At 53.2% G+C, this 27,158-nt stretch overlaps 1 protein-coding gene across 1 annotated transcript in view; it reads right to left on the bottom strand.

The window, feature by feature from the left end:
* Positions 1-27,158, bottom strand: part of ATAD3A (ATPase family AAA domain containing 3A) — a 48,566-nt gene that overhangs the window by 14,848 nt on the left and 6,560 nt on the right. The window contains exons 4-13 of the mRNA XM_029065629.2: positions 25,864-25,923; positions 23,311-23,380; positions 21,859-22,024; positions 20,853-20,922; positions 6,078-6,233; positions 5,888-5,944; positions 5,026-5,151; positions 3,327-3,451; positions 1,106-1,157; positions 137-207 (exon numbers count right to left, since the gene is read on the bottom strand). Of these exons, the coding sequence (XP_028921462.1) occupies positions 137-207; positions 1,106-1,157; positions 3,327-3,451; positions 5,026-5,151; positions 5,888-5,944; positions 6,078-6,233; positions 20,853-20,922; positions 21,859-22,024; positions 23,311-23,380; positions 25,864-25,923 (953 nt within the window). The remainder of the gene's footprint in view (positions 1-136; positions 208-1,105; positions 1,158-3,326; positions 3,452-5,025; positions 5,152-5,887; positions 5,945-6,077; positions 6,234-20,852; positions 20,923-21,858; positions 22,025-23,310; positions 23,381-25,863; positions 25,924-27,158) is intronic.

The raw sequence follows: 27,158 nt of genomic DNA, 5'->3' as shown, positions 1-27,158 counted from the left end.
GAGCCGAGGCTGGTTAACTTTCCCGGAAAGGGAGAGACGGCCCTTTTCTGGTCTCTGGACACACTGTCCGAGATAGGCGCAGCCCAACAGCTTGGGTTTCTAAAGGCCGATGACCCCGGCTTGGTCCTCCTCTTACTTGTTGCTGTGCTGGCCGGTCCGGTGAAGGAACGCGTTTAACGTCGCCCTCAAGTCTTCGCTGATTTTCTCCTGAGAAGACAAACGTCAGGTGCCTCGTATGCTATTGCCAGCCTGGGGGCTGGAGGGAGGAGTGGCCACTCCCGCCAACACTGCCCACGGCCCAGGCCACCTGTCCCTCTGCCCTCTGAGGCCCCAGGTCAGTTCTGGGACAAAGTGCAGGCAGGACAGGGGAGAGGGAAGACCACTAAGGATGCTCAACACCAGGGACTGTTTTGCAACTCCCAGGCGTCGTAACCAGATCCCGACACAAATGGAGACGCGTGGGGATTTCCACTTCTAAACCGGGCCGAACCCAAGCTGATCAGTCAGTAAAGTTTCTTTCCCTTTGGGCTTGGGTAGAACAGAGCGACTGGGAGAGGGGGAAATGGAACGTTTTCATAAGTGTGTCTGGAAGAGTGGCCACTGCAGGGGCTAAAAGCAAAATCCAGTGGCAGCACGGAAATGAAAGTGCCGATAAAACAGCTCCTCCAGATGGGGGTTTGGTGTGGGTCAGTAGCCACAGGGAAGCAAGGAGCCAATCACTCAGACGAGGCAAGAAGTGGCCCAAATGGGAGCGACCTGCTGGGATGAGGCCTCATCTCTCCCGGGGTGGGCTTCGCCACCTGCCAAGCCTGCGGACAACCCCGTTCTCCCTCCTGAAGAGGGAAGGGGAGGAGGAAATAATCCTCAGAGCCGTTTTCAAATGGGGTTTATCCCAAACAACCCCAAGGAGTGACGTTCCCCTTCCTGAACCATCGCATCCTCCAACCCGGAGGCATCGGGCTGCCTGGGTCCTCCTGCCTGCAGGGTCCACCTGCCGAGAATGCCGACCCAGGGGAGCAGAGAAGAGGGGCCAAGCTGCTGACCCCGGAGCTCCGGCAGACAGGACTCCCTCCCCCTGACCCCGGGGACTCCCCGAAGGACGTACCGTGGCCCTCTTCCTCAGGAACGCATCCGCTTCATCCACAAAGAGCAAGAGGCTGAAAATGCAACAGCACAAACCCGTGAGTACTCCTGGGGGAGTGGGAAACACCTATGATCCCTGGGGACTCCGTGATCCACCCTAAGGGTCATTCATTCATTCAACAGTATTCATTGAGCGCTTACTATGTGCACAGCACGGTAGTAAACTCTTGGAATGGACAATTCGGCAACAGATAGAGACCATCCCTGCCCAATAAAGGGCTCACAGTCTAATCGGGGGAGACAGACAGCAAAGCAAAACAGAACAAAACAAGGGTCCACACGCAGCGTGGCTTAGTGGAAAGAGCACAGGACTGGGAGTCAGAGGTCATGGGTTCTAACCCCAGCTCTGCCACTTGTCAGCTGTGTGACCTTGGGCAAGCCACTTAACTTCTCTGGGCCTCAGTTACCTCATCTGTAAAATGGGGATTATGACTGTGAGCCCCATGTGGGACAACCTGATTACCTTGTATTTACCCCAGGGCTTAGAACAGTGCTTGGCACAGGGTAAGCGCTTAAACACCACAATTATTATTATTACATGGGGGTCTTCAAGGGCAGGAGAGCAGGGACTTCGTTGTGGGCAGGGAATGCGTCCGTCTGTTGTTGTATCATACTCTCCCCAACCCTTAGTACAGTACTTTGCACTCAGGAAGAGTACAATACTATTGAATGAAAGACCGTAGTATTAATGTGACATTCTGTAATTATTCATTTCAGTACTTGTTCAGCTTTCACCCTAGGCTCAACACTGCACTGAACAATGGAGTAGATAGAAATGGGTGAGTCCAACTGGAACTCTGCATGGCTCAGAATCTAAAGACTAGGGTGAGTGGTCATTTTAGCCCCATTTTACAGATAAGGGCACTGAAAAATGGGGATTAAGACTGAGCTCCATATGGGACAGGACCTGTGTCGAACCAGATTAGCTTGCATGTGCCCCAGTGCGTAGTACAGTACCTGGCACATAGTAAGCATTCAACAAATACCATGAAGAGAAAGAGAGAGAGAGAGAGAGAGAGAGAGAGAGAGAGGGAGAGAGAAAGAAAGAGAGAAAGAGAGAAAGACAGAGAGAGAGAGAGAGAGAGAGAGAGAGAGAGAGAAAGAGAGAAAGAGAGAAAGAGAGAAGGAAAGAAGGAAAGAAGGAAAGAAAGAAAGAAAGAAAGAAAGAAAGAAATATGATATGGAGATCAGGAGAGGGGCTAGGACATAGCTGGTGCCCAAAACCCATGCCCCTCCTCTTCCACCTGCCTTCTCTCCTCAACCCAGAGGGCTGAAATCGAAACACAAGGTCCTGCCAGTTGGCTCCTTTTCCGTCCCTCACGGGACAGACATACATCGGCTTCAAGCCGAGACAGATATGTGCTCTCATTAGGCCGGGATACGAGCTGAACATCAGAAAACAACATAAATGAGGTCAGCTGGTCTCCCAGCTTCGGCTCGGTCACCAGCAGACCAACCTGCTGTTCCCTTGACCTTTCACATCTTGACCCGTGACTTATGCTTCTGGAGATATTAACCCCTCAAGCCACTTTAACCCAGAGCTAAATACGGGGTGTGAGACCCACGGTGGGCGAGAAAGCTGTGCCCGTCCAGGCCACTTGCTGCTGCAGAGGACTGGGAACTCAACAGATCGCTTCTAGCAGCTGACCGCCAGCCTGGAGCTCAGTAAAATCGGGTGAGCTCAAGGTTAAGTGGCCGATCGCGGACCCTGGAGATGTGACCCCTCAAAATTAATCTTCATCCTCAGCCCCAGCCCTCCCCTTCTCACCGCAACATGGAACCCCAAGCCTGGGGGAAGCTTCTTCCCTCCAGCACCCTCCATTGTAAAGTCTGGAAATCTCCACAGTAGAGCACAAGTCCCAGGTGCAAACAGGCTCCGGTGGTGCCCGCAGAGCAGACGTGGTCCGGACCCCGAGAGGCCGGGCCTGGGCAGGACCAATCGGCCCCCCACAAGTCACCCTCAAGCTCTTTGGGCTGCCCATCGGGAAGTGCCCGCACTCCTCTAGCGGACTGTGCGGGTAAGGACCAGGGAGGGGGCTGGCCGCGCACAGGGATGGAGGAGGTCCTGGGGCCAGCTTAACGGGACGTGTCTTCCGCCTCAACGGCACTGAGGGGCCGCGTCGGAGACAGTGGGCAGGATCGGACCAAAATAGGCCAAGGGACCACGGGCGTCCTCCACTCACCCCCTCCGGCTGGTGTTGGCCCAGTCAAAGACCTTGTGCATGGCCGTGACTCCCTCTCGCCCCATAGGGGCGACATCCCCTCCGGTCATGATGGCGTAGTCCATGCCTGAGTGCATGGCGAGTTTCTGACAGACAGAGAGGAGGAGGAAAAGGAGAGTGGTGAGAACATTTTCTATGCCTCCCCCTTTGACCCGCCCACGCTCCTTCAGTAGCCTGTCCGTCAACATCATAAAGACCTTTAAGGCCAGGGGACCCGGAGTACATCGGGACCCAGGGGACAGGACTCCTTCAAGCCCCCCTGGAATCAATCCATTGTTTTTGCTGAGCTGGAAGTGGCAGAAAAGAGCCGGCAACTCATCGGCCTGCCTTAAGGATGGGTCGGGGTTGGGGTGCCACCTGACCAGCTATCGGGGCACCACAGTAACTGCCTCATGGGCCAAGTGGCCAACACCCCCACTGGGTGAAAGCTTCTCTACCCAGTGCGTGGTCAAAAGGTCTATAGGGAGAGTCTGGCAAGGAGATGGGATGGAGGGGTTAGAAGGTCCACCCCCGACCACGGGGACAACCAGTTTCTACAAGCATCTTGGTGCCCATGTCTGAGGATGGATAACTGGGCTGAATGAACCACGCATGGATTCCCAAAATGTGTCACCGGAGGGAATGTTCGCCCTTGGATCCAGGGAGAAAAGAGACAGAGACTGGAGTCACACTCAGAGTTGGCAGCTTCAGTCTCCAAGTTTTATGACCTTCACACTCCGCTCCAAGGCCTCCCTGACTCCTTCCTCCCACCAGGCAAAATTTAGATTTTTTTCAAAAACACCTTTCCAAAGCCAGAGGCGGATAAATACCAAAACAAGAGTGGTGAAGACTTTAAAGGATCCTGCTTAATCATGGTTGATGGAATTCCTCACCTCCACGAGATTCACATCACCAACTGAAAGAAGTGACCACCTCCTCATTCTGCTTCCGGCATACACACCGGTTGGGCCTCCCGAGAGAACTAGTTTTTAATGGACCGTCATTTCAAATGAGGACGGAATGCCGCAGTCAAATCCTCAGCGGCAGCCACTGAGGAAAGCACTGAAAATGACCTATTTCAGCTCCATTGCGAAAGCCTCCTTTCCTACCAGGATTCACACGTCTGACAAAGGCGATCCGTCCAACGGCAATCGAAACGAACACTTTGGGTCTGAAAGACACGTATTCCCTTGGGGCCCAAGTCGGCTCTGAGCTCAGCTGTGACCTGAAAAGCCGGGCCGGGCCAGGCCGCCCGGCTTCTCGCTGGAAAACGAAACTACTGATAAGACAACTTCACCACTCACCTCTGCACGTCTCTGGAAACAGCCCTGCCTGTGCCTGCTAAAAACTGAATTCAAATCCATTACACGAGAGAAACAAGGGCCTCCTGTCAGACCCTTGCAGGCTTCACGGAGCCAGAGAGAGTCTTCTCGCTCTCTGAATGATGCTAAATGAGAAGGGACAGGTCCTCTCTACTCGGTGCTTCGAGGTAAGACCAGCCGGAGACCGCCTCTGTCCCTTAGGCAGGCCCCGGTGTCCCAGTGCAAGATGAGCCAGAGCAAACGGCTCATTTCCGGTCTCCCTCCCTCCCCGGGGAGTCCGGCAAGAGGCCCAGGTGTGTCGTGCCCCGCCGCTCTCTGAAGAGCCAAAGCAGCCGGCAGGCCCGAGCCTTCTGTCATACCTTGGCGAACAGGGTTTTCCCGGTCCCGGGAGGCCCGTACATAAGGATATTCCTGTACAGGCTTTTGTTCTTTTTGGTGTTCCTTGTTGCTATGGCGATGTCCCTAACCCTCTCCTCCAGCTTGGGCTGCAAGAGAAAGAGAAGCCATTTATGGCGGACAAACCCCTCGCTTTGGAGAGCTTGAAGGATCTGGGCCCTTCAGGAGAGGCTGCCTGTCAACCTGGTGGCAGGAAGGGGGACGGAGTGAGGGTGGCACGGGGACCTCGCCTAGAATCTGAGTGTTTCAGAGGAAGGAAGACGGAAATAGCTTGGGGTGGGGCCTCCTGAGATTTGTCTGGAAGGGCTGAACCTCAGCCACAGGGGACAGGTGAGGTGGGGAGAAGGGACGGGGAGAGAGCCACGATCTGGCACTTAGTTCAGTGCACTAAATCCAGGGGGTGCTCAATAAATGCCACCACCCCTTGCCAATCAAAGCTGTCTGGAGCTGAGGACTCCTGCAGTGGGGGTGGATATCTCCTGTGTTCTTGCTCAGGCCCTGTAGTTGGGAAGACCTGTTTAGTCACGTGACTCTATCTTCCCAGCCAACCCCTTTTCCTCTACCGCACCAGAAAACCCACTTCCTCCAGGAAGCCTTCCCCGGCTGATTCCATCTGAATCGTCTCCCCAACTCCTCCAGCTCGCGGGCTATGGCTTTTCGAATCACCATACGGTCCCGAGACGAAACCATTTATAAGACCCGCCCTCTCAGGATGGAAACCCACTGGTTCCTCCTGCCGCCGGGGGTCCGCTGCTTGGGCTTTCCCCCCGCCTCTGGTGGGAAGGTGGATGGCGACACCTTTAGGAGGCCAAAGCTTCTACTTACGCTGAGCACCACGCCTTCGAGGGCATCCTGGGGCTTGCTGGTGAGCCGCTTGCCAACCTGAAGGGGGAGAAAGCCGGTCACGACCCGACCTCGCGCCGGGCGGGGCAGGCCGAGGCCAAGAGGTTTGGGGGAGAGGGTTGTGGCGGGCGACTGAGAGGACGCAAGTGGCATAGATCGGCCTGGGGCTTACCTGAATAGGGTGCTTGAGGGCCTCTAGCACAGTGATCCGGGATGTCTCTCTCACCAGCGAGGGCTTGCCTAACCGGGCTTCAATGTAGCGGCCCGCGACCCCCGTGGCGTTCTTGGCCGTATAGATCCCGGCGGCCAGCAAGGTCAGCCCAGCCACCTGAAGGGGAAAGAAGAGGCTCTAACCTGTGGGCTCAGTGTGGGAAGGGGACGTGTCTGTTCTACTGTTGGGTGGGACTCTCCCAAGCACGTGGTACAGTGCTCTGCCCATAATAAGTACTGAATAAATACCACTGATTGATTGAGGTGGTCAGAGCCCACACTCTCCAGCAGTTAGCCGTGGCTGCCTGCCAGGGATGACGGTGGCCCTCCAAGCCAACAGTCACTCTAGGACCACCAACGTGTAAATACTCTGGGGCTCAGGGGACGGGGAAAAAGGGCACCAGAACCAAGCAGGGGAGGGGAATCTATTTACATACAGGTTTGCCGCTTTCCTGTTCCACGGTTATGATCGGCTTTTTGCGTTTCGATCAATCGATCGTATTTATCGAGGGCTTACTTTGCACAGAGCACTGTGCTAAGCGCTTGAGAGAGTACAATGTAACAGAGTTGGTAGATGTGTTCCCTGCCCTTTCCGTCTCTTACTACTGGACAGCAAGGCTCACAGTCCTAACCCATATTGTGCAGATGAGGTAACTGAGGCACAGAAAAGTGAAGTGACTTGTCCAAGGTCACCCAGCAGACAAATGGTAGAGTTGGGATTAGAACCCAGGGCCTTCTGACTCCCAGGCCTTTCGCCATCAAAGTCCCCTAGAAACCTGGCCCACTCTTCTCACCAACGTGACCCTGAGGGGCAGAGAGCCTGGGACACCCACCCGCCCAGTGCCAGTTGGGATGTTCTGGGATCACAGCTGGGGCAGGCCCAGCCGTCCAAATTCTATCAGTGGCTGGGGATGGGGGGTGGGCACTACCGAAGCAGCTCAGATCCTCAGGGCCCGAGAGCACAGCAAGGAAGCGGCAGGCCTGTTTCTGGGAGTCACAATCTGGCCTGGTAGGGACAAGCCCCTCACCCTGGCTCAAACCCGTCCGGGCACCCGGGCCCTGCCCACCTGGCAGAGGCCAGGTGGGAAGCGGACAGATGGAGGTCTGGAGAAGGGATTGGGAACGGCTGCCAGTTGAGCCAGAAGAGCTCTTTCCCCGCTTCTTGACCCGCTGGATATCCTCCCAGAACCATCGTCGTATCTCTCTCCAAGCCACACGCACAAAGACACACACACAGACACACAAACGCACGCACGCGCAAAAACTTTATTTTTAGACATCAGAGAGCAAATCCACCAAAGAAATGTCAGCTCAAACTGTTCCTCCCTGAGTGCTTTCTCTCGTTTACGGATTACTCACTGCAGGCTGTCGCGGGCCTCACACCGACAGTGAGCTCATTTGCCCACCGCTACCCAGGATGCCCCCCTGCTGCCCCGAGTGGCCCTCGGCCACATCAGGAGAGGCTGGAGTCCAAATTGGGCACGGCAAGTTTGCTCAGATGGGGATGTGGAGGGGCGGATAAGTGGGCAGCAGAGGGCCCTTCGGCTTTCCGCTTCGGGGAACTTGGCGGAGGGCAGGCACAGAGACTGCTGTGGATGCCACTCTCTAGAAGGCCTCCTCGCAATCACACCGCCCGATGCTGTTGCAGCCCGGTAAGCCCTCAGTCCAGTTCCTCCATCTAGATAGGTATGATGGGGCTGAAGGATCCAAGAAAAATAGGTTTCCATGGAAAGATTTTTAGAGGGAGAGGCAGGGAGAATTCTTCACCCGACAGCACAGGCATGACTGCAGAGAGAGCTATAAATACCTCGCGGGAAGGAGGAACAAGACTCGACTGTCAGGTGCCATGAGGGGCGGGTTCTTGCACCTGCCCGTTTTGAGAAGGCCCCTTTCCTGCCCACTCCACGACTACCCCGTGGATCACCGACCCGGAAGGTGTTCGGCTCAAGCGGAGCCGCCTATAAGTTGAACTGGCCAGGCTCGGGTGCTGGGAAAAAAATTTCTCACCAGGGTTTGCACTGGGGAGGGTGGCCCGACAAGTCCGAAAGGCCGACGGCTGAGACAGTGGACTAGGAGAAAGAGCGTGGGCCAGGGAGTCGAGGCATCTGGGTTCTAATCCCGGCTCTGACACTTGCCTACTGAGCAACACTGTGCAAGTCACTTCATTTTTCTCTGCCTCAGTCTCATCTGAAAAAAATGGATTCAAAACCTGTTCTCCCTCAAAATAAGAATGTGAACTCTGTGGGGCGGGGACTGTGTCCGGCCTTAATACCTGTACCTCCCCCAACACTAATCAGCAAGTGCTCGGCCCACGGTAAGCCCTTAACAAATAACAAAATTGTTGTTATTGTTATTATTATTAGAAAAGTAGGATGATGGAGAGATCATGGGCCGGGGAAGGAAGGCAATCAGCAAATTCTCTGCAGATGAAGGAATCGGAGTTAAGATGGATTTGTCATGAGGCTTTCTCTCCTTAAAGGCACTGACTCCCTCCTTCCTGACTTCCCTGAACTTTCTCCTCCCCTCTGCTCTTCCAGGCCATAGAGTCCCACCTTCCCTCTCAGTAGCTCAGGAACCGGGGAATGCCAAAACTCCCAGGAGCCAACAGGACAGGGAGTGGGAGGGGGGGAAGCGCAGTCGCTAGGTAGTTCTCAAAGCTCCAGCCATCAACTGAGCTGAGAAACACAATCCCTGGAACCCAAGGATCGGACTCTGAGCTCATTTTGGGTCTGGAAACGTTTCTGCTCAATTCCGTTGTACTGTTCTCTCCCAGGTGCTTAACACAGTCCCCTGCACATAGTAAGCGCTCAATAAATAGGACTGTTGACTGAGCAGACCGCCAAGCTACCACTCCTGGAGAATATGTGCTCGGGACCCAAGACGGAGCACATTTGAGCCCAGTTTTCCTGAAGCGAAACTGCACTGTCACTCAACTGCGGCCTTGGGAGTCCTTTTTCGGTTTTAAGTGGTATTTGTTAGGTGCTTACTATGTGACAGGCACTTGTACTAAGTGCTGGGGTAGACACAGGCTAATTGGGTTGGACACAGTCCCCGTCCCCCCAGGGGGCTCACAATCTTAATCGCCATTTGACAGATGAGGGAGCGGAGGCACAGGAGTTACGTGACTTGCCTAAGGTCACACGGCTGACAAGTGGTGGAGCTGGGATTAGAACCCAGGTTCTTCCGACCCCCAGGTCTAGTGGATAGCCACGCTGCTTCTCAAATAATGGTAATAAAAAGAATATTGTTTTGTGGTGTTTGTTAAGCACTTACTATGTCTCAAGCACTATACTAAGCAGTGGTCGAAAATAATCGGATCAGATACAGTCCCTGTCTCACATGGGGCTCACAATCTAATCAATCGTTGGGATTTATTGAGTGCTTATTGGGTGCAGAGTGCTGTGCTAAGTACTAAGCGCTGTACTAAATAGCGGGGTAGATACAAACAAATCAGGACGGATGCGGGCCCTGCCCCACAAGGAGCTCTTGTCATCCCTGCTTCCCACGCTTTTGCTGAAGTTGTAGACTTGGGGACAAAAAGCCCCCGGCTGAGCTGGAGGAGTTGCTTTAGTGCAGAGTTCTGCAGACCGTTGCCACGGAGAGGCAGCTCACTTCTCTGTGCCTCAGTTACCTCATCAGAAAAATGGGGATGAAGACTGCGAGCCCCATGTGGGACACCGACTGTCCAACCTGATTAGCTTGAATCCACCCCAATGCTTGGTACTGTGTCTGGCAAGTGCTTGTAAAGACAATGTGGGCAGGGAACGTGTCTGCAAATTCCGTCATAATGTACTCTCCCGAACGTTTAGTACAGCGCTCCGGACATAGAAGGGCTCGATAAATACCAACCATTGATTAACAAATACCCTTTTACCAAGGAAGGGGTCTGTGGCCAACCTGACTTATCTGGAGAGCAGGTGGGTGAGGTGGAGGGATTCCAGGCAGCGGTCCAGACTGACCGCCAGGGAAGTATTACAGCCCGTGTTTCCGATTCTGCTCCTCGGTTTCACAATCTTCCCAGAGGTTCCGCTCAGAATCACGTCTCCCGACTGTATCTGGGGTTAGACCGCCTTGTTGGTCTGTGTGGTGCCTTGGGGGCAGGACTAGGTGCCAAGGAGCAGCTCTGGCAGCACGTAGGGTTTCCCTGGGGCAGACCGGGACCTAACTTGAGTCTTCTTCAAGCTTCTTGTCAGTGCACAGTGCCATGAAACAATCCCTGATCAGCTGCGTGCTTTCGTCTGTTTTCACAGCACTGTCATCTGCGTCTAGCGGCTCCTGGACCGCTGCCTCAACGACTTTTGATGGGGCTTCCGAGTCTGTTCAGTTGGAAGAGTTTCCTAGAGTTTCCTAGAGGATTGGCAGCCTGCTCTCCCTCTTCCTTAGACCAGGAGCCCTCATCCGCGTGGCGAAAGGGACCGTGTCTGACCTGGCTATCCCCTATCTGCCCCGGTGTGAGAAGGACCTGGGTCCTAATCCCACTCTGCCACTTGTCTGCCGTGTGACCTCGGACCAGTCACATCACTTCTCTGGGTCTCAGGTGCCTCATCTGTAAAATGGGGATTAAGACTGCGAGTCCCACGTGGGACGGGGACCGTGTCCCACCCAATTTGCCTGCAACCACCCTGTAGCTTAGCCCAGTGCCTGGCACATAAGTGCTTCGCGAATAACATGATATATTATAAGTCTCTGGATTTTTAAGACCTCCAACCCCTTGCTGCTGGACTGTTAGCTCTGTGAGAGCAGGGACGGGCTCTCCTCACTCCACTGTATTCTCCCAGGAGCTTAGCACAGCTCTGCACACAGTTGGCACTCTGGAAATACTGTAGGGGGATGCCTTCGACCGGCACTTGCACTTCTGTAAAGTCTCTGGAGACGCTGTCTGGCTCGGCAGCCTCTCGCTCTGAGATTCGCTCTGGGAGTCAAAGGCTTTGTAAGAAGGCCCCCTTCCCTAAAGCGTCTCTCACTCGCCACTGGTCCACCAGGCCCCGCCGACACCGGTCCCGTCATGCCACAACCCTAATAATAATAGGTGGGATATCTGTTAATCGCTATGTGTTGTAAGCACTGAGGTAGATATAAGGTAATCAGGTTGGACACAGTCCCTATCCTGCATGGAGCTCACAGTCTCAATCCCCATTTTACACAGAAGGTACCTGAGGCCCGGAGAAGTGAAGTGATTTGACCAAGGTCACACCGCAGACAAGTGGCAGGGTCGGCATTAGAACCCAGGTCCTCTGACTCCCGGGCCCGGTTTCTTTCTGCTGGGCCACACTAAACACTGCTTACCTTGAACAAGATGCGATCGGCCCAGAACAGAGCTTCTCAAGTTACAAATCGTCCAAGTCGATCACTCGCGCTTCACGGAGGACTCAGGGTCTAAACTAAGGTCATTTATTCAACTCACTACTTTCATCGTATTTATTGAGGACTTATGTGCAAAACACTGTACTAAATGCTTGGGAGAGTACGATATAACAATAAACAGACACGGTCCCTGCCCACAACGAGCTTACGGTCTAGATGAGGTTGCAGCCTGACTCCCTGGGCTAGTGGTGACTGGCCCTCGGGGTTACAGAGAGGAAAGAGAGAAGGGCAGAAGTGCTCCCGAAAGTGAGCGGAGGGCGGTACCCACATCTGCCTGGCGACTCTAACTCGGTTCCCGGCGCAGCTCAGCCACCTCTGTTCCGAGTCAACCGGCATCTCCCCTCACCAGCCACGTGAGGCCATCTAATCGGAGAACTCTCTCTTTTTGGAAACATGTTGCCCAAGGCCCCCAGATCTGGCTTTCAACCCCCAAGATGAAAAAGTCGTTGAAAGCACTGGCTGGCCAGCCCACGGGACACCCTAGGAAAGGACTCTGGGAAAGCCCCAGGGGCACCGGGGAAGTGCCTGCTCTCCCAATTGTTCCCCACCCCTCCTCCCTCACCACCAGCACTATCTTGGCCCTGGAACTGTCCGGAGAGAGAACGAGGGACCAGCTTCCCCAGCTTGTCTCTGATCAAGCCAAGGGCTCTCCTCTGGTGCTGGTAGCCATCTCTCACACTCTGGAGGCACCGAGCAGCTCCCCGACCCAACCAGGCGTCAAAGGGCACAGCTGAGGGCTCTCAGACCCAATCCCAGCCTTCTCAGGGGGAACGGTGGAGCAGAATGGGGACGATTTTCCCCCACTCCGCATCAGGGCTGCCGATGGTTCTCCCTCGGGAAGGTTTGGGGGGAAGGGGGAGACCTGGGTCTGGCCCGCATGCTGAGGAAGGGTCCTGCCGGCTCCGGTCCGATTTCCAGTGCAGGCTCCCAGTCAGAACATGAAGACTTAAAATGAAAGGCAGTGGCACTTTGCTGACATTTCAATTAGAATTCCTGCCTGGGGCAGCGGAGGGCGAGACTCTCAAGAAAGCGTTTTTGTACTAAACGGGTTCCTCTGGGGCTGCTATTTCCACCCCCTTATTTTAGTCCCTTCACTGATGACGGGGAGAAGGGCAATTCCTCCGCATTGTGCTCTGTCCGGGTCACCAAGACCAGAGTCCCATCATAGTCACTAATTAAGGGACAGCCTCCGGGCCCAACGCAATCAATCTATCCCATGTACCTAGCACTCACTATGTGCAGAGCACTGTAATAAGCACTTGGGAGAGTACAATATACCAGTCTCGGCTACGGGAGGGAGAGTCAAGCAGAGGCCTACTCATTCCATTCCTAGCTTGGGCAATGGCTAGCGAGTGGAAGGCAATCTGCTACAGGTCAAAACTCACCCGTGCTGGGCAGGAGCGGCATGGAAGAGTCATGGGCAGAGACTCAAGTTTACTGTGCGGAAGGCGGAAATGGTAAACCACTTCCGGATTTTTCCCAAGAAAACTCTATGGATCCACTACCAGAACGATTGCAGACGGACAGCGGGGCTTTCTGGGAGAGATGAGTCCGTGGTGTCGCTATGGGTCAGAAACGACTCGACGGCGCAAGACAAGAGTACGATATAACAAGAAACAGACACATCTCCTGCCCACAACGAGCTTGAAGGGCGAGGGCAGGTGGAGAGCTTGGCTTGCCAGCTCCTCACTTCTACAGCTCAATGCCTGGTCCCTTTTGGGCACCTCAGCTGGGGCGGCGTTGTACATGTTGCCACCTGCTTGAAAGCTCCTCGAGGGCAGGGATCGTGTCTGCCAACACTGTTGTACTCTACTCTCCCAGGCGCTTAGCACAGTGCTCTGCACGCAGTAACTGTGCAATGAACATCATGAATATTACCCCTTTGCCTGCCGTGTAACCTTGGGCAAGACACTTCACTTCTCTGTGCCTCAGTGACCTCATAATAATCGCACTTGTTAAGCGCTTACTATGTGCAAAGCACTGTTCTAAGCGCTGGGGAGGATACAAAGTGATCAGGTTGTCCCATGTGGGGCTCACAGTGGCTCACTGAGGCACAGAGAAGTGAAGTGACTTGCCCAAAGTCACACAGCTGACAAGTGGCTGAGCTGGGATATCTGACCTTATCTGTAATATGGGGATTAAGACTGTGAGCCCCATGTGGGATGGGGACTATGTCCAACCCGATTTGCTTGTATTTGCTTAGTATAGTGCCTGGCACACAGTAAGCACTTAACATATCACAATTATGATCATCATCATTAAGCCATCAATTGTCTGCCCTACAGTTGGAGTTCTGACTTGGAGGTGGGGGTGGCTGGTAGGGGATAAAGATGGGCAAGTGAATATGATGTTCTGTGCACAACGTGGGGACCCTGGGGTGCGACTCTTTGGGATAAAAGGGAAATAGCCCCTGGGTGTTGTCCACCCCCTTCAGACCCCACGGGTCCCTGTGTTCCGCCAGGCGTGAGGAGGCTATTTGGCATTTCCACCGCTGCCTCCCCGCCCTCGCGTCAAACAGAAGTGCTTTCACTAGGGAGAGGGGAAAGAGGAGGAGGAGGAGGAGGAGGAGGAGACGGGAGCATCAGTGTCGTCACAAACTAGGTCAGAGACTTAGAATTCCCTGAGGACTCGCTCCCTTTAGCACTTATTAGCCTGCCTAGGTCCCCATTCTCTGTCTTGCAGGTTATTACCGACATCCAGGAGGCCCCTGGCCTGATGGGGCTGAGGGGGAGGTGGGAGGACAACAAAGAAGTGAGGAAAACCAGGGAAAGAATGGAGACCCAAGCATCTAGAAAGGCGATCCACTTCCCAAACCGGAGCATGGCCTCGACGATAGAGCACGGGCCTGGGTTCTAATCCCTGGCTCTGCCATTTGTCTGCTATATGACCCTGAGCAAGTCACTTCACTTCTCTGTGCCTGTTACCTCATCGATAAAATGAGGATTAAGACTGTGAGCCCCATGTAGGACAGGGACTGCATCCAACCTGATTAGCGTGCATCTACCCTAGTGCTTAGAAGAGTGTTCGACACATAGTAAGCCCTTAACAAATAGCAATATTATTATTAACTGTATTTATTGAGGGCTTAGTATGTTGCAAAGCACTGTATTAAGTGCTTGGGAGAGTACAACATAACATCAGACACATTCCCTGCCCACAACAAGCTCACAGTCTAGAGGGGGAGACAGACATTAATATAAATAAATAAATTATATATACATATGTGCTGTGGGGAAGGGAGAGAGGATGAATGAAGGAGCAATTATGAACGGCACAGAAGGGCGTGGGAGAAGAGGAGAGGAGGGCTCAGCCAGGGAAGACTTCGAAGTGCGGTCGAGAGATTATCTGTCTAATAAGAGGAGGGAGGGGGTTCCAGGCCAGAGGTAGGATGTGGACAAAAGGTTGGTGGCAGGACAGACGAGATCGAGGTACAGTGAGAAGGTGAGCACAAGAGGAACGAAGTGTGTGGGCTGAGTTGTAGTAGGAGAACAGCAAGGTGAGGTAGGAGGGGGCAAGGTGGTTAAGTGCTTTGAAGCCAATGATGAGTTTTTGCTTGCTACAGAGGTGGAAGGGCAATAATATTGTTATTACATTATTATTATTTTTATACCCAGCATGGATCTGGCCCAGGCCCTATGGTGGCTGAGACCTGCCTGGAGAGGCAAGATGGCCACATGTGTCCGGTAAGAGACCGCCCCCCGTCCCTCAGCACAATGACGCCTGTGGAGGGCTTGGAGAGTCAGAGCGAGGCGCTGCTGCAGGGGGATGGTGGCGCCTCGGAGACATCTATTCTAAGCGCAACGTGTCGATTCCCTAGCGAGGCGCCGGACAGAGCCCCTCGCTACCGCTCCAGAACGGCACCAGCAGACAGCACGCTGCCAGCATCTTGAAATCTGGGAACGAGACCCTTTGGGACAGCCCCCAATGGACATCTGTATCCTCGGATTACACTTCCTCCTCTCCTACCTTCCCAGTTCACTTGGACCCCAGGAGGCCCATTCTAAACCCTCCCTCCATAGAGCCGCCAAGGACCCGTGCCCCCGCGCGATCCCACAATCCGCGGCACACGCAGGGCGGGGGTCTTTCAGCGACACTGCAGGTGGTGTTGAGGGGAGGGAGATGGAGGAGAGACGCATCGGGGCTGAGTGTGAGGCCCAACACTCCCCTTCTAAAGAAATCCATCCAAGACACTAAACCCAGATTTCTTAACTATGTTTTCCTAAAATGTGAAATCTAAAAAAACCCCCCAAAACCAAAAAAAAACCCCTCAGAGCCCTAAAGGTTGGGATCCTTCTGATGCCACCGTGTGGCGGCGAATGTCAGGGACCTGAGGTCCCGGAGACAAGACGGGGAGAGCAGCGGTAGCCGGTCTTTCTAGCAAAGCCCCGGCGAGCCATCTGCTTGGCCATTTTCTGGCCCTGTGAGGGGCCAGGAATCAGAGAGAACCCAGGACATCGTTATCTATCCTTTGTGAGGGGAAGGAAAGGAAATCCAAACGCGTGACAAATATTTCTCCATGTTTCTAATGGGAAAAAGAAATTTAAAAAGTGCCTGGCACTTCTTTTTGATGTATTTGTTACTCGCTATACCAATCACTGGGGTAGACACAGTTCTCGTCCCACACGGGGCTCACAGGGTTAACCCCCATTTTACAGATGAGGGCACTGAGGGCCTGAAAAATTAAGGGACTCGCCCAAGGTCACAGGATAGACAAGTGGCAGAACTGGGATTAGAACCCAGATAATAACAACAAGAGTAATAATAACTGTGGGATTTGTTAAGCACTTACCACTTACTATACGTACTAAACTCTACGCGCAGGGGTAGATATACGATAATTGGGCTGGATGCAGTCCCTGTTCCACATGGGGTTCACAGTCTTAATCCCCATTTTACAGACGAGGTAAATGAGGCCCAGAGAAGTGAAGTGAATTGCCCAGGGTCCCACAGCGGACAAGTGGGATAGACGGGATTAGAACCCATGATCCCTGACTCCCAGGCCGTGCTCCATCCATTAGGCCACTCTGCATTCAAAAACCCAAACAGGTTGCAACATTGCCCAATCGAGGCAGGAGAGAAAAAAAACAGTGACACTTGGGCTCTGCCTCCACCAAGCTGGGGCAGTATGATTTGGGAGTCAGCCCTGCCTTGCTTTGTGAGTTTCTGCTCTCAAAGTCTCTGCTCTCTTCCCCCTAGTGTCCCCCCTCTAAGCTGTGAGCTCATTCATTCATTCATTTATTCAATCGTATTTATTAAGTGCTTACTGTGTGCAGAGCACTGTACTGAGCGCTTGGGAGAGTACAATACAACAAACATCCACAAGGAGCTTAGGGTCTAGAGAAGGTTCGTTGTGGGCAGGGAATGTTGTTGTAGTGTATGCTCCCAAGTGCTTTGCCCACAGAAAATAATAATAATACGACTGAATTGATCACACATCATATCCTGACTGTATTACTGCATCAGCATCCTTTCTGATCTCCCAACCTCCTGTCCCTCCCCACTTCCGTCTATACTTTGCTCTGCTGCACAGATTATCTTTCGACAGAAATGTTCTGGCATGTCACTCCCCTCCTCAAAAAACCTCCAGTGGTTGCCCATCAACCTTCATATCAAGCAAAATCATATCATATCAATCTTCACTATTGGCTTTAGAGCTCTCTATCTCCTTGCCCCCTACTTCACCTCCTTTCTTTCCTTCTACAGCTCAGCCCACACACTCCGCTCCTCTGCCGCTCACCTCCTCACTGGGCTTCGTTCTCGCCTGACCCTCCGTCAACCCCTGGCCCACGTCCTACCTCTGGCCTGGAATGCCCTCCCTCCTCACATCTGCCAAACTAGCTCTTTTCCCCTCTTCAAAGCCCTCGTGAAAGCTTACCTCCTTTCCAGCCTTCCCAGACTGAGGCTTCCCCCTTTTTCTCTGCTCCTCCTCCCCTCCCCATCACCCTTACTCCCTCCCTCCGCTCTACCCCCTTCCCCTCCCCACAGCACCTGTGTATATTTGTACATATTTTTCTTTTTTATTAATGATGTGCATATATCTATAATTCTCTTTATTTTGATGATGTTGATGCCTGTCTACTTTGTTTTGTTGTCTGTGTCCCCCTTCTAGACTGTGAGTCTGTTGTTGGGCAGGGATTGTCTCTATCTGTTGCCGAAGTGTACTTTCCAAGGGCTTAGTACAGGGCTTTGCACACAGTAAACGCTTAATAAATACGATTGAATGAATTGCACATAATAGGCGCTCAATAAATACTATTGAATGAATGAATGGATCCCCCTGCTGCCTTTTGGGGGCTCTGCTGTCCACAGCGCCCCCTACTGTCTCGCAGCCACATTCCCGGGTGCACAGAATGCGGTCCCTGGGAACCAGTGTCTTAGCATAATAACAATAATTATAAAAATAACTGTGATATTTGCTAAGCGCTTCCTATATGCCAAGCGCTGTACTAAGCGCTGGGGTAGATCCATGGATATTCAGAACCCCCATAGGGCCCCCAGTCTAAACAGGAGGGAGAACAGGTATTGACTCCCCATTCTGCCAACAGGGGAACCGAGGCACAGAAGTGACTCTCAAGAGGTCACAGAGCAGACGAGCGGCAGAGCTTGGATTAGAAGGTCTTCCAAGTCCCAGGCCTGGGTTCGTTCCACGAGGCCACGCTGCTTCTCAGTTTCGGTTTCCCCTCCGGCCCTAGGTTGCCGAAAGGGTACCTTGGGTCGGAACTTCAGTCGATTCCAGAGCAGAGCGAGATGGCGGCCGGACACATTTAGACGTTCTAATGCCGCCGAGTTGATGCCCATGATCCTTTCTTTGAGGAGAACCACCCAACTGGAACAGGGCAATCTACCACACCTGACTGACTAAAGATGCCTACTCATTCAACGGTGCCAGCGCCACGAGAATGCCACAGTGGAGGCGGCTAAAGCAGAGCCGTTCTCTGGCAATTTGCCTCTTGCCTGCCATGTGCATCCTTCAAATGTGGCAGACAAACAGGGCTCATAGTCTCCTGTGTATTCTCACCTGTGTATTCTTTCCTAGCACTTGGTCCCGGGCTCTGCACACAGTAAGTGCTTAGTAAATACTCTTCTTACTAAATCCACTACTTGGATGGCACTTGAGAGCGGGGCAAGGACCCCTCTTTCTTTCATCCCAATCCTCCTTTATTCCTCGCCCCGGCAACCCATGGTCAGGAAATGAATTTGGATGCCGTAAGTGCCGTGGGGCGGGGAGAGGGGAGGAAGGGCAGAGGGAGTGAGTCGAGGTGAGGCGGAAGGGAGAGGGAGCTGAGGAAAAGGGGGGCTTAGTCTGGGAAGGCCCGATCTCCCTCCGTTTTAGACTATGAGCCCTTTGTGAGACCTGATTATCTTGGAACAGTAAAAAGGTTACAACTGTGAGTCTTACAAGGAACGGGGACTGTGTTCAACCCGATTAACTTGAATCTATGTATCTATCCCAGCACTTAGTACGGTGTCTGCGCTCTTCTAAGCGCTTCTGCTCCCTTTACCCCACAGAACTGGCTTGCTCAAAGGTGACCGATGATCCTCTTCCCAAATCCAATGGCCGCTACCCCATCCTAATTCTCCTCAACCACTCAGCTGCCATCAACACTTTCGACTGGCCCCTTCTCCTGGGAACATTATTTAACCGTGGCTTCAGTGACACTGTCGTCTCCTGGTTCTCCTATCTCTCTGGCGGCTCATTCTCAGTCTCTCTCACAGGTTCCTCCTCTGCCTCCCACCCTCTTCCTGTGGGGGTACCTCAAGGTTCAGTTCTGGGTCCCCTTCTATAGCCACTCCCTTGGAAGACTCACTCGCTCTCATGCTTTCAACTACCATCTCTACGCGGATGATTCCCAAATCTACAGCTCTAGACCTGATCTTTCTCCTCCTCTGCAATCTCGTATTTGCTCCTGCCTTCAGGACATCTCTACTTAGATGTCCCATCAATAACTCAAACTTAACATGTCCAAAATAGAACCCTGCCCTCTCCCTGACTTTCCCCTCCTGTAGAGAGCACCACCGTCCTCCGCGTCTCACAAGCCCCGTAACCGTGGCATTATCTTCGACATCTCTCATGCAACCCACGTATCCTGCCACCAAATCCCGTCAGTTCAACCTTTGTAACGTCGCTAAAATCGACCCTTTCCTCTCCGTCCAGATTGCTACAACGGAAATCCAATGGTGGATATCCCACCTCGACTACTATACAGGCCTCCTTGCCAACCTCCCCGCCTCCTGTGTCTCCCCACTCCAGCCCATGCTCCACTCTGTTGCCTGAATCTTGTTTCTAAAAAACAGTTCAGTCCACGTTTCCCCACTCCTCAAGAACTTCCACTGGTTGCCCATCCACCTGGGCAACAAGGAGAAACTCCTCACCATTGGCTTTAAAGCACCGTCCCTCCTACCCTACCTCCCCGATTTCCTACTACAACTCAGCCCACACACTTCTCTCGTCTAATGCCAACCCCCTCACTGAGCCTCAAACTTGTGTATCTCGCCTCCAACCTCTCGCTCACATCTTGCCTCGGCCCTAGAACGCCCTCCCTCTTCACATCCAACAGAAGAATGTCCTCCCCCACCTTCAAAGCCTTATTAAAAGCACATCTCCTCCAATAAGCCTTCCCTGATTAAGGCTTCATTTCCTCCTCTCCCACTCCCTTCCGCGGCACTCTTGCACTTAGATTTGAACCCTCTATTCACCCCTCCCTCACGCGCTTAGGCATACACATTCATAATTTATTTCTTCATATTAACGTTTATCTCCCCCTCTAGACTTTAAGCTCACTGTGGGCAAGACACAAGTTTACCAACTCCATTATACGGTCCTCTCCCAAGTGTTTAGTGCTTTGCCCACCGTAAGCACTCAGTCCGACTGACCGATCAAGTGACTGAGATCGGAAGCGGCGTTCTGTCCTGAACTACCTCGCCCCAGGTAAACTGGGGATTCCACGGGATAGAGACCAAGGTCCGGCACTGGCGCTCCATCCACAGCCACTGGACCCCCCCCCAAGTCAATTGGTCGCCGTGAGCCCGACCGCCTGTCAACCAGCCACTCGGTTCGGCTGCTTCAGAGTGCCCAGGGCCTGAGTAAAAGGGCGCTGACCCCACCGGTTCCCCCCAAAGTGGGCCCGAGGGGTCAGTCGATCATATTGAGCGCTTACGGTGTGCAGAGCACTGTACAAACAATACAGTAACAATATAATAGACGCACTCCCTGCCCACACGAGCATAGTCCAGAGGGCAGAGAGTGGTGCCAAGATTCCGGCGGCACAGAAGCTGGAAGCTCTCCTCGAAACCCGGCCCCTCTTCCGACCCCCAGCAGGGCCCGGGTCAGGGCCGCAGCACTGATGCTCCGCTGCTCGGGAGCCCCGCTTACCGTGGCTGTGACTTTGTCCCAGTCGGTCACGAAGGCCCGAAATCCTTCGCCGAACAGCGTGCCGGCTGTCCTGTGGAGGGGAAAAGGCGGCACCGTCACGGGGAGGAAAAAGTGCCCCCACACAAGGTGGGGAGCCCCAAACCAGATAAAGCCAGTGGGAGGGCAAAGGGGGTCTTCTACCTCGGCTGCCAAGCTAAGAGCCCCGTTATAGCTACAAGCTGATGCCATGGACACAAGATTCAAGTCTTCGACAGCTTAGGCGGGCTTTAGACGGGCCTAGGCTTCTCGATTTTCCCAGGGGTGCAGTGGGCAGTCACAGACCACTGAGAAGTAGCGTGGCCTACTGGAAAGGGCACGATCCTGGGAATCAGAGGACCTGGGTTCTAATCCTAGCTCCACCACTTCTCTGCTGTATGACCTCGGGCACCTCACAACTTCTCTGTGCTTTAGTTCCCTCGTCTGGAAAATGGGGATCAAGACTGTGACCTTCATGTGGGACAGGGACTGTTTCCAAGCTGACTAGCCTGTATCTTCCCCAGCGCTTAGTAGAGTGCTTAACACATAAAAAGCGCTGAACAAATACCATAAAAAAGCCACCCAGCCCAATCTAATAATAATAATACTGATGGTATTTGTTAAGCGCTTACTATGTGCTACGCTCCATACAAACCACTGGGGTGGATGCAAGCAAATCGGGCTGGACGCAGTCCCTGTCCCAGATGGGGCTCACAGTCTTCATCCCCATTTTACAGATGAGGTAACTGAGGCCCAAAGAAGTGAAGTGACTTGCTCAAGGTCACACAGCAGACAAGTTTGGCAGAGCTGGAATTGGAACCCGTGACCTTCTGACTCGCAGGCCTCTGCTCTATCCACGATGCCACGCTGCTTCTCTCTCTGGGCAATTGAAGTGGACTCTCCCAGATGGCGGGGCCGGGAGCATCGGAGGGGCGTGGGATGGGGCGACTGAGCTGGGGGCATAGCGGACGCTCGGCTGGTGACCACGTACTTCAGAGACTCCAAGATGGTCTGGCGGTGCTCTGCGGCCTTGAGGCGGATCTGCTCCCGGATGATGTCGGCGTTCTCCCTCTCGGCCTTGGCCCGGGCTCTGGTCTCCGCCTCGATGCGCAGCATCTCGTTTTTGTGCCGCAGCTCCATCTCCCGCTCCACCGTGGCTGGACGACCGGAGAGGAGACACAGGCGAGAACGGTTGACATCCCATCGGCGATCTGGCCCCTGACCCTTGGGGAGGGACGGTCGTGACCCCTGGGGACGCAGGGTCGTCAATGGCATCCGGTGCTCGGGGGGAGCACCTCCTAGACTCTTTCCCTCACCCACACTTCTCCAGCCTTCACACCAATGGGCTCTTCTCTAGACTGTAAGCTCATTGTGGGTAGGGAACTTGTTCACTAACTCTCTTGTATTATTCGCCCACTAATCGATCCGTGGTATTTATTGGGTGTCTACTGTGTGCAGAGCACTGTATTAAGTGCTCAGGAGAGTATAACACAATGGAGTGGGAAGACACGTTCCCTGCCCACGAGTTTACAGGCTAGAAGTTCTCCCATGAGCTTAGTAGAGCTCTGCACACAGTAAGTGCTAAGTACATACCCTTGACCGAATGACTCCCAGGGAGATTCAGAGCCAATATGCCCCTGACCCCCGTGTCAGAACTGCCCCAGAAGAAGCCAACTGAGTCAACAGGGACCATACGCTCAATAACAACCAATCATATTCACTGAGTGCTTACTGTGTGCAGAGCACTGTACTAAACACACTTGGGAAAGTACAGTGTAATGAGTTGGCAGACATGTTCCCTACCCACAAAACACTTACAATCCAGAAGTTCTCCCATGCACTTAGAACGGAATAAATGCCACTGAGCGATTGATTCCAGGGGAGATTCAGAGCTAACCTGATCCTGACCCCTCTATTAGAACTGCCCCAGAGGAAGCCATCAGAGTCATCAGGGACTATACGGCTAATAGTGATCATTGCCTTCGGCGGCTCAGAAATGCAGCAGTGAGGGCCTGCATGCAGCAGCGGCAGAAGTGAAAGGACACGTGGCCACCTAGGCTACAAGCTTCCAAGCCCCGGGCCGAGGCCCGCAGCATGCTGCAGAGTCAAAAAATCCCACAGGCAAGTCACGTGGCAACGAGCCTCCTGGTTCCGGGGCTTCAAGCTTGGTCCTGGGACCTTGCCAGGAGAATCCCGAACTCGGCCACACCTCAGCCGTGACCCGAAGGCCCGGCTCCCTTTAATCCCGTTCCAGACCAAGCTCCTTGTGGGTGGAAAGGGTGTCTCTCGGGCTTCGGCTGCGCTCTCCCGAGCTCGCGGCCAGCGAGCCTTCGGTTCAGCAGTGGGACATGGGGCAGGGGTGGGGGTGGGGGGGCAACTGCCTGGCCCCCACTCCTCTTTCCACCTAATCTGGGTCCCAGGGACGTCGCTGAAAGACTCTTACCTCGCCTTATTGCTTCCTGCTTCTGCACGGATTCCTCCTGCTTCCTCAAGTTCTCTTCATTGAGAAGTTGCTGAGAACGAGAGTTAGGTAGGGGGTTAGGCCAGGAGGAGGGCACTCAACGGACACTACTGACTGATTAGATTGTGACACTCTCTTAAATCCCAAACGTGGGAGAGGCTGACAGCCCCCAATACCCCTTCATCCTCCCCCACCCTGCCAGGAAACTTGAATCCAACCCCAGCAAAGAGCGACTCCCCCAGTCCCCATCCTGTCTCCCCACCGCTCTGACCGAGACCCCGACGGGGAGGCTTGAAGTAGGGAAGTCACACTGGCAAAAAATAAAGAGCCGGAGCCTCCTCGCAGTCCTTGTTACGGAAACCTCGGCAGACACTGAGTGAGGGCCGTAAGCTAGACTGTGAAATCGTCATGGGCTGGGAATGGTGCAGTGCTCTGCACACAGTAAGCGCTCGATAAATACAACTGAATGAACGAGGAAAAACTCCTGAGGGTGCCGGCATTTAGGGGGGTTTTGGGGACGCGAAGGGGGTGGGGGAGGAAGGGGCTACAATTAAACTCAGTCCGTTGCCCATGTGGGAAGCTGCAGTATCACTGATCCGGTCAGGTCGGGGACTTCCTGTCTGGACCTCACGGGAGAGAGACCCAAGTGCACTGGTCTCCCACTCAAGACTATCCCTCTGATTCGATCCTTCTTCCTTCAGGAGCCAAATGTGACGTGATCCAAGTGTGGTGTCGTTGTGTAGTGAACTGGTATCACAGAGGAGTCTGCCTGCGGCTCAGAGGGGCAAAACACGGGCGAGACATTCAAGGCAGCCCACGACTGGGACGCACTGGGGATGCTCGTCCCAGCTCTCGCAAGACGGAACAATTCAAGCTATTAAAATGCCTTCCTCTGGTAAGCTGGAAATGCTATTCCTGGGTGAGACCATCTCTGTTTCTTGGGTACCCTAAAGATAAGTCTATTTTCAGAGAAATGCTCATATTTTCAGGAAGGTTCAGACAGCGATCAAAGTTGGCAAGTGGCTGGACACAGTCCCGTTAAAGAGATGCGTTTTCCATTTTGGAAGACGGAGGCTAGTCAGACCCTGGCCATTAGCCAACTAAGACATCTAGGCAGTTCTCTGGAAAATGAGTTTGGAAAGGCTCCTTGCCCACTAGCACATGCAAACAAACACCTCAGAGGATTCTGGCCCAGCTCGTTGAAAGAGGCTCACATCATGCCTCACTGCCCCATTAGAGTGCAAGTTCCTTGTGGGCAAGGAACATTATCTTGGGTTCCTATTGTCTTCCAAGTGCTTAGTCCAGCACATTGCACCTAATGGGTGCTAAGTAAATACCATGCCTCTTTCTACGGTCATTTACTCTTTCAACTGTATTTACCGAGTGCTTACTGTGTGTAGAACACTGTACTAAGAGCTTGGGAGAGTACGATATAACGTACACATACCCTGCCCACAGTGAACTTACGGTCTAGAGGACAAGCTAGTCTCTAAGTAGTCATTCAATCAATAGTACTTATTGAGCGCTTACTATGTGCAGAGCACAGTACTAAGCGCTTGGAATGTACAATTCGGCAACAGATAGAGTCAATCCCTGCCCATCGGCGGGCTTACAGTCTAATCGGGGGAGACAGAAGGACAAAAACAAGACAACTTAATCACAATCAATAGAATCAAGGGGATGTACACCTCATTAACAAAATAAATAGGGTAATAAAAATATATACAAATAAGCACTGTGCTGAGGGAAAGGGAGAGGGGGAGGAGCAGTGGGAAAGCAGGGAAAGGGGGCTTAGCTGAGGGGAGGTGAAGGGGGGACAGAGAGGGAGCAGAGGGAACAGAGGGAAATGGGGAAGCTCAGTCTGGGAAGGCCTCTTGGAGGAGGTGAGCTCTTAGTAGGGCTTTGAAGAGGGGAAGAGAGTTAGTTTGGCAGAGGTGAGAGGGGAGGGCATTCCAGGACAGCGGAAGGACGTGGCCCAGGGGTCAACGGCGGGATAGGCGAGAATGGGGGACGGTGAGGAGGTGAGCAGCAGGGGAGCAGAGCGTGTGGGGTGGGTAGTAGAAAGAGAGAAGGGAGGAGAGGTAGGAGGGGGCAAGGTGATGGAGAGCCTTGAAGCCCAAAGTGAGAAGTTTTTGTTTCGTGCGGAGGTTGACAGGGGACCATCAACTCCATGGCTATTTGCGCCGAGCCTCTGACAAGACCTGAGTTTCTGGCTGGGGCTGACAAGACCCAAAATGGCGGCTCACTAAATCTACTGGCTCCTGGAAGCCTATCCCCACTGGGTCCTCATTCTCCCCCGACCTCAAATTCCTGTCCCCTTTTATCCCCCGTACTTTCAGTGAAATTCTCGCTGACTTCCACCAGCACCCGTACCTCCATCCTAACACATCCCCCAGTTACCAATCCTGGTTCTCGGCTTCCAGACCTGGACCCCAGAGTCCCCATCTCCCACGAGGGAGACCGATACAAGCCCCCGACCCGGAGCCAGGAGATGGGTGGGTTTGGGCAGCCGGAAGATCCGACGCTGCTGCTCACCTGCTGCCGGAGCTGGTCATCGTAGCGCTGCCGGGCCAGCTTGTCCTGGTACTGGGCTCTCTGTAGGAAATACACGTGGGATTTCAGAAGGGGCTCCCCCATCCACCACCCTCCTCCACCCTGCCCGCGTCATCCCAATGTTCACCCTTAGCATTTATATGTCGATCAGATTTACTGCTGATTTTCTTGGTTTATTCATTTAAACCAGACTGAGAGGCAGCATGGCCCTAGTAGACAGAGCACAGGCTTGAGAGTCAGAAGGTCATGGGTTCTAATTCCAGCTCCGCCACTTGTTTGCTGTGACCTTGGGCAAATCAATTCACTTCCCTAGGTCTCAGTTCCCTCATCTGTAAAATGGGGATTAAGAGTGTGAGCCCTCTGTGGGAAAAGAACTGTGTCCAACCCAACTATCTTTATGTCCCTCTAGACTGTAAGCTCACTGTGGGCAGGGAATTTGTCTGTTTATTGTTGTATTGTAATAATAATAATTATGGTATCTGTTAAGCGCTTACTATTTCTATACTGTGAGCCCGCTGTTGGGTAGGGATCGTCTCTATCTGTTGCCAAATTGTACTTTCCAGGTACTTAGTACAATGTTCTGCACACAGTAAGCGCTCAATAAATACGACTGAATGAATGTGCCAAGCACTCTTCTAAGCACTGAGAGGTTGATACAAGGTAATCAGCTTGTCCCATGTGGGGCTCACACTTTTAATCCCCTTTTTCCAGATGAGGTAACTGAGGCACAGAGAATTTTAAATGGCTTGCCCAAGGTCACACAGCTGGCAAGTGGCAGAGCAGGGATTAGAACCCACGTCCTGATTCCCAACATGTGCTCTTTCCACTAAGCCAGGCTCACAAGCACTTAGTACAGTGCTCTGCATACAGTAAGTGCTCAATAAATACGATTGAATGAATAAATGAATTTGACTTTCCCAGCCTCCTACCAGTCAGACCTACTTTCCCAACTGCTCCTCCCGTACATAAACAGTGTTTTGGTCTGTCTGTCCTCCCCGCTTAAACTGTGAGCTGTTTGGAGGGCAGGGAGGGTGTCTCTAAGCCAATTCTCCACACACAGTAGGCTCAACAAATGTTATCATATGAATGCATGAGTTAGGTCCGACCCAACCCCCTTTTTGTGAAGCCCCCTTGATGTTTTGGAGACGGTGTCTCATTTATACACAGGATGGGATTGTTATGCTGCTACTGAAAAGGCAGTATGGCCTAATGGAAAGAACACAGGCCTGGGAGTCAGAGGACCTGGGTTCTAATCCCAACTCCGCCACCTATCTGCT

The sequence above is a fragment of the Ornithorhynchus anatinus genome, chromosome 5 (assembly GCF_004115215.2).
Source record: "Ornithorhynchus anatinus isolate Pmale09 chromosome 5, mOrnAna1.pri.v4, whole genome shotgun sequence".
Classification (NCBI taxonomy): domain Eukaryota; kingdom Metazoa; phylum Chordata; class Mammalia; order Monotremata; family Ornithorhynchidae; genus Ornithorhynchus; species Ornithorhynchus anatinus.
The sequence above is the reverse complement of the archived record's forward strand: the minus strand, read 5'-3'. Positions and strand labels throughout refer to the sequence as shown.